Source organism: Plectrocnemia conspersa, unplaced genomic scaffold, assembly GCF_051122295.1.
Source record: "Plectrocnemia conspersa isolate PC_06_02 unplaced genomic scaffold, ASM5112229v1 ptg000013l, whole genome shotgun sequence".
In the NCBI taxonomy this organism is placed as follows: domain Eukaryota; kingdom Metazoa; phylum Arthropoda; class Insecta; order Trichoptera; family Polycentropodidae; genus Plectrocnemia; species Plectrocnemia conspersa.
Genome location: NW_028277177.1, coordinates 9,708,784 through 9,716,614, shown reverse-complemented (window position 1 = coordinate 9,716,614; position 7,831 = coordinate 9,708,784). Strand labels below are relative to the sequence as shown.

The following is a 7,831-nucleotide window of genomic DNA, read 5'->3' as shown; positions in this document are numbered from 1 at the left end:
AAATCTAGTGTTAATAAAATACCTTTGCATTCTTACTTAATTACATTACACAATACTATAATTAAAAAGAATGGTATATATAATATATACTTAAGATGCAAAAAATCTGTCAAGGTTCTCTTACCGGCATTGCTTGTTTCTGTGAGTACTCTTATTAAATACTTTTTTTATTCTTACTGATTTACATTTGGTGAATAAACGATGTGTGCATTTAATCTTCCAGAGGTCAATCACAAAAGCAACGAAACAAATTAAAAATCACAGTAAACATAAAATCTGATATTGATGGTAATCTTCTTTGTGATGAACTAATAAAATTAAAATATGAAAGCTGTTTCATGTAAAATTACTCAATATATTGTGTTAAATTTTATAAAGAAGCATAATTTATTATATATTCTTCTACTGATAATTATTTTAAATATTGTGTTTATATTATTCTAGCTCATTTTGTGTTTTTAATTTAAGAGTAATGAAAAAATTAGTTTTAATTAAAATTAATTATAATTTATTCTCTCTTGAACCAATGATCTGTTTTCGTCTCTTACATATACATATATGTATATGCTTTGTAATAAAATGTACTTTTTACTGTTTTGTAACTTGTTTTATTTATTTCACTTAATTTTCATGATATTTAACAGACATTAGATAGTAAATTAAAATAAACATACCTATTTAAAAATATAATACACGTATTAAAATATATAACAGAATACTGATAAAATTAATCTAACAGTCCCATTCATTATTTAAAATGTATTATAATATTTTACACTGCTTTGATTTTTGTTTATGTATGTATATATATACACATACATACAATATATAACCGACATATTGTCGACAGAGTTCAAACACCACATAACTTATTTTCTAATAAAAAAATATATTTTTTCAGATTAGGATTCCATGAATCTTTCAAATTATAATTCGAGTGAAAAATGAAGTGGGATACACAGAATCTAAATATGAAAAAACAACCGTCGATGACAAAAAGACATGAGTTAAAACAGATATATTTATTTAACTTCGTCAGTTAATTATCCTATAAGCATCTATTCACATATTTGAGGAAATGTTTTAGGCCATAATATTTCCATAATAATAATTGATTTGCTAATATGTAACTAAGAACATTTACTTAAATTAATTAATATCTGTTTATAGGGTATTTCTTCAATTAGTTAATATTGTGTAATTTATATTAAACATACAGTATAATCGTTTACAAACAGAATTAATTTACATATATCAATTAAAAATAAATCTGATGCAAATTATTAAAAGGAAAGAAGATATTATTACAATGTTTAACATTATTTTATGATAAAAAAATAAATAATTATTTTAACATGATTGAGCGAGAATATTATAAATATTTAAAATGTTCATTGCTTTCTTTTTATTAATTTATAAATAATTTTTTATATATATATATTGTATGTATTTACATTTTTCACTTGCATCTTCAGTGAGATTTGGCAATGTTAAAAAAATATTTCCACATTAAATATCACGTTCTGGATTTTTTAATTTTAAAGCCATAAGTGTATTTATTATTAGTATTTATACGTTATTGTATCATCAAATATTTTATGCAGTTGTTAATGTTCTCGAATGATGTTTGTAAGCTCCTGTGTTGCTCTTCGCAAACTTGCTGCTTAGCCAATAATTGTCGTAGCTCGTTCGATATGTTTGTTGCTTCCGTTTGGAGAGTCATGACTTCTCGGAGCAGCTTTGTGTTTTCTTGCAGCAGCATCACATGTTCCGTTTTGCATTCTGTAAAGGTTTTATGCGAGTTAATAAATAAAGTAAGAATAAAAATATTTACATAAATTTGACAAATTAACATAAAAAATGTTGAAGGCTTTATCACAATCAAGAATAGAGGAAACTCAGATAAAACTGTCATAGAAATGTGAATATCTTTTGTTATTTTTACTAGTGATATTTCTAAAAATGAGGAGAATTAATAACATAAAAAATAGCTATATATATATATATGACACATACAAATATTTTTTTTATTATTGAATTCTGAGATCAATAATGGAAAAAAATATAACTCGCAATAAATTATTAAAATTTAATACATATAATTGTCGCGTTGAAATTAGTCCACAAGATCTTGTTAAAAAGGTCATAAAAACTAACGAGTTGTGTTCACAATGCATTTATTCCTTTGTATTCACAATGCATTTATACCAGGGCTGTGGAGTCGTTAAAAAAAAACACGACTCCGACTCCGACTCCGATTCCGATATTTACCAACAACACGACTCCACTCCGACTCCGACTCCAACTCCGACTCAGACTCAAGAAAGTTTAATTTTATCTGGTAGTTTTGGTGTTCTTCTACACGTTTAATATTCATACGCTATACACATTCATTATTATGCAATTAAAATTTCATAATTTAAAAAAATGCAGTTTATATAAAAAATGTTCGGGGTCGCTCATTTTTCACGACTCCGACTCCAACTCCGGCCAAAACACCACGACTCCACGACTCCAACTCCGACTCCGACTCCGACTCCACAGCCCTGATTTATACCGAAAGCAACTAAGAGGATCCATAGTGCCGACGCAAGTAACGAAACAATTTGCACCTAAACTGTTATAATCATACTCCTATAAAACGGCTAGTCAATCTAATCAAATCATCTAGTTTAATTAACGAGTCGAGAGATAATAGGGACGTTGGTTTCCTCCCATGACCCTAATCGTATATAACTCAGAGCGCTGCTTCAGAGCCCCGCTTCCATTCGTTTACTACCACTTTATTTCCGACTTGAAACATAAGAGGTTCAGCCTGAACTCAAGTGTAGACCCAATGCAAGAAAAATAGTCACTTTCACTTCGATCATTCAATCTGTTACAGCCAAGCAATTAAATCTCCAAGAGTTGATTTGGAAATGTTTATAACACAGCACCACTGCAACCAGCAACATAGTACGAATTTATCATATTTCCCATTTTTCTACATATTTTATATGTGGAAAAATTTATATAAGCTCTTATAAAACTATTTTTAAAGTGAAATCTAATAAAATTCTCAATAAAACAGAGAGATATTCCCATTTATTTTGTAACAATATTCGTGCCTCACTCTTTTATTTATGTGTATTTTAAGCTTACCTTCATGATATTTATTATAAGCTGAAATCACTCCTTCTATTCCCGGCCATTTGTATTCTGTATTGCTTTTAACTTCGTCACATTTCCCATAAAGCGAACTTAATTTCATATTTTCCAAATTCGAAGGCATTGGATTCGTTGTATAAACCAACATAACTGGATTTATAGAATCCTTGCCCTCCTGGATACCCGCAGCGCTGTTTCTCGGTTCGTCCATGGAAGTAGCCGACGAAATATCCATAATGTTAACGTCCTGTATAGTCTTCAAGGAAATTATCTTCGGTATGATTGGAATGTTGAGTTTTGGAATGTTTGTATACGACTCATCTTTTCGCTCGTTCTCTATCAAAGTTCCGTTCTGAGATCTGCCAAACATTTTCAAGCTTCTGTTGGCCATGCTGGACAGCTTTGATATTTCCGAAAAGTTCCTTTCGGCCAACTCTGGAATTATATTGTCGTCGCTCTTTTCGCTGCCAGAATGAAACAAATTATCGATGGCTCTTTTTATGAGGTTGTTGGTTTCGTTTACAGATTTTTTTATTTTAGTCATTATCTCCAACTGTCCCCTAGTATGTGTGTTGATAGTGTCTATTTTTTTATATTCATTTCTTCTATATTGAATGTTAGATAAGTTTTCAAAGTATTGAAGTAACGCTGATTCGCCGTTTCTTCTTTTACGCTCTTTTAGTGTAGTCTGCCACATTTTTTCATGTTCTGGAACAGATAAAATTTAAGATTAGTTTCTCGTTGTTTAAAATTAGGTAAATAGTGTGCATTAAAGTAGTAGAGATTAACAAAAAACTTACTATGAAACAATTTTATTCTTAATAAACAATATTTTTGAGTTACTATAAAATATGATTTTATGGGGGATGTTTATTAAGCTCTAGAAATTTGCCTTTCATATCCCACTTATTAATAGTTCTTTCAAAATCACTATTAAATTTTTCAACATAATTTTCATTAAGGAGCACATATTCTAATAACAAACAAACTTTTTAGATGATCGTTTAGTAAAGAGAATGTCTTTAATATTTGATGAATGATGCGCCTTGCTGATTATTGCGTATGAAAATATTTATTTAAAAATATAATATTTGATTTGTGCAAAGTATAAAAGTAAGATATTTTTAATAAAAAGCACAGAAAATTATTCCGAGATTTTTGGTCAAAACTGTAGATAGATTTCGTTTACTTTCTTGTTCATTATTTAAATTCTCAAGTATTATAAGATATCACATAAAAGTTATTCTAACTGGTTTGATTCTTGGCTAACCAATATTTTGTTATCTAGCAATAGTAAAGTTAATACATACCTAATTTATATGCTTTTGAAACCAAACCGAGCTTTAACTCGTTCAAAAACACAACCTTATCGTTGATCTTTTTAGAACTATTATTTATTACTTCTTCTGATATTTTTGGTAGAGGTAAACTAAAACCGCTTTCCAAAGACATTATAGGAACTATTTCAGACACTAAAATCGTGGCAGCTGTAATTGAGTCCAACTTAACACTCTTTTCGACCATTTGAAGTTCCCTTTCTGTAATTTAAAATTTTCTGGATTAATATATTACACTTAAAATAAATAATTATGTACTTGGTGGTCCATAAAATCACTTTACCATTAAAAAGATAATAGCTTATTAGTTAAATATTTGATTTTGCTGTTTAAATCAAAATAAATTTTAAAATGCTTCTTCTGAAAATCTATTTTGTGTTATGACAGTCTTCTTTTAAGCCGCTATCATAAATGAAATTAAAATTTACAAATAATGTCTTTTTGAAATTTAAATAAGAAAGCGACTTATGGACTGTTTTCTATTACTCTTACCATTCTTTTCTAAAATTGTCGTCAAACCGAACATATTTAAAAACTTCATCTTTTCTTCGCTGTTCTCTAGAGGCGTTGGTGAAGAAGTTAAACGCTTCACATCGTTTAGCAGCGTGTCTTCTTCCTCCGATTCAGATTCGCTCTCCTCGGAAGTGCTCTCTTCGAAATATTTCTCACCTACTATCCCCACATACATTTGATACTGTTTGAAGCTGAGGCGGAATTCATGTACGTCTTCTGTGACAGACTTGGAATCATTCTGTTTAATTCGTTCCGTTTTGACCTTTTTACTTTCACGTCTCTTTCTCTTACGCCTCTCAGCTAAATCTAGAGAGCTCAAAACCTCTTCTTGCGGTGTAACATTCAACCTTTCGTCTTTAGTTCTTATGTTTTTGAACGAATTGGAGTTATTATTGTTCCATTCAGTTTTCGGTAAGGATTGCTTCGAAAGTAAGCTGGCCAACTCACTGCTTTGATAAGTGGGCTTTTCCAGATTTGCGCAATCATCTCCTTCCATCAACAAAGGCACTTTATAAATGTATTGGTTTGGCTTCGTACAATTCAATGGTTTGTTCAAAAGAGTTTGAAGAACGTTATTGCATTTAGTTTCAATCACATTGGTCTTAACATACGAAAGCGATTGAGTCAATGGATTAATCGTCTTGATCGTTTGATTCACAAAAGTCAGTTGATTGTTGTTGATAATATCAGGCTGCGATTCAATCATGCTCATGTAATTGAATTGATACTTGTTCTCCTTCGATTGCATCGTTTTTGTGTATGAAGCGTCATCGTTCTGAGTATTTTTAGCGTCGTTAGATTGAGACTTTTCTTTAATGACGATCTTATTACCATATATCTGATTTTCAGTTATGAGATTTTCGAAATCGTTCTCATCGCCGTTATCTTGATGGAGGCGTTTCAAAGCAACAACTTTGCTTTCCGGTATATTTTCCGTGACCAAAATTCGCTCTTTCGTTTTCTTGTTTGTTTTATCTTCTTGTGTTTTTGTAATCAATAACGGATTCGGTGGAATTTGTTGCTTTTGATTAATTGGCAATGATTTAGGTAAAAATAGATATTTTGCATTTGTGTCACCTTCTAGATTCTGTTCATTATTAATTTGATCAACATTTTTATCGGTAACTGAAACGCTTATCGGATATATAGAATGTACTGTATCATTTGGTTTGTCTTGGTAATGCCACGTGAATGACTCAATCTTCTGCTTTGGAATCTTAGGTAATTCGTTAGATAAAAAAATGGACCCATCATTGGCTATAGTAGTATGAAAATCTTGATGCTTTGGAACATTATCTTTCATTACCGGTGTATTATTAGCATATTGTGACGTTAGAAAAAAATCTATCTTACTAATCGGTATACTTGTTTTCAAGCTAGGTTTATTTGGCACTTCTTCGATTTTATTATTATTGAAAACTTGGTCCACTTTCTTCGTATCTATACTGGACGATTGCTCTTTAACCAATTTGGTCTGCGGAACGATTTTCGGATAAAAATGATCCTCAAAATCTGTCTGTAATGGAGATTTTGTTTTATCTAGTATAACCGGCGCTATCGGTTCATAAACATCAGTTTTTGGAAATGTCATAATAGGTGGATTCGATTTGACACTTTGTATCGAGCCTGATAATGAGTATGTGTTTTGGCAATCTGTTGTATTCGAAAGGAACTGACCAGATTGATAAATCATATGAGAAGGCAGTGTTGAATTGTAGGGATAAGGAAGAAACGGCGAATCCTGCATCAGCAAAGATGGTTTCGTAGATATTGAAGGACTCGGATTCGGTATGGACGACGGAGATATCAAATTAAACGATTGGTGTCCATTGTACGTAGACACGTTCAACCCTTGGTTCAGATTGATTATGTTGTTATGGTCCACGGGTTGAATTGTTGGCGATTTCAAGTCTTCTACTAAAACTATGGACGGCTGGTTGATTTTTGTGTGATAAAGCGGTAAGTCGTTGATATTAGGCATTAAATATGTAGTCCTCACTGAAAATACATAAAAATATATATTACTATATTACTCAAAACTGTATATCAATGTAAAGAGAAATAGTTTAACGAAATATCTAGATCATGAGTTTCTTTAATAAAAATATTCCACCATAGATATATGTATATACATATATACATTGTACGATAATGTTTTAATCTATGATAATGTCTTATTATAATAATAATAGTATGTTTTATGAAATACATAATAAAATAAAATAATAAAAAGAGGACTGTGTTGTATGGATTGAATAGATTGTACATATATTGTATTTAAACTGGTTTTTTTATTTATTATTATTATAAATAGATTATGTATTCTGAATAAATATTATTTTTATTCATATTGTTTGGTGCTTAATGTTGATTTTAAATTATTTATTCTTATTTTTAAATTATTTATTAGTATTGAGATTACTATACATATAAGTTATATTTTTATGAAATATATTAAGGCAGAAGAATCAGTAAGATACCGAGAACAAAAAAAAATTTACAGTAGACCCCCCAATAACACGGTAAATTGGGGGCGTGCTATTTGGTTGTCTGTTACTTTATCTGTGAGCGAGCTAAAGGGAGAACATCTCACCACATGCGCCTGATTCAAAAATTGTATGAGTATTTTTTAATCACCCAACTATACACACCCAAATAGCACGTTCCCAATTTACCGTGCTATTAGGGGGTTCTACTGTATATATTAATTGTAAATCTTCTGTTCTTTTTCCAATGAGTTACAACGGGGCTAACACAATTAATAACTACTAAGTAAGTAGTGAGACACTAGACTTATGATAAATATTTTATTAATTATAAACTAATATTACAGC

The 7,831-nt window shown here is 30.2% G+C and overlaps 1 protein-coding gene across 5 annotated transcripts in view; it reads right to left on the bottom strand.

Annotated features, from left to right (window-relative positions):
- Positions 1-1,445: 1,445 nt before the first annotated feature.
- LOC148227231 (uncharacterized) overlaps positions 1,446-7,831 on the bottom strand; it is a 53,506-nt gene continuing 47,120 nt past the window's right edge. For all 5 annotated transcript variants that reach the window (XM_088202889.1, XM_088202891.1, XM_088202890.1 and 2 more), the window contains 4 exons: positions 4,977-6,995; positions 4,458-4,685; positions 3,142-3,855; positions 1,446-1,782 (listed from right to left, as the gene is read on the bottom strand). In XM_088202889.1, the coding sequence (XP_088059015.1) occupies positions 1,577-1,782; positions 3,142-3,855; positions 4,458-4,685; positions 4,977-6,995 (3,167 nt within the window). In that variant the 3' untranslated portion in view covers positions 1,446-1,576. The remainder of the gene's footprint in view (positions 1,783-3,141; positions 3,856-4,457; positions 4,686-4,976; positions 6,996-7,831) is intronic.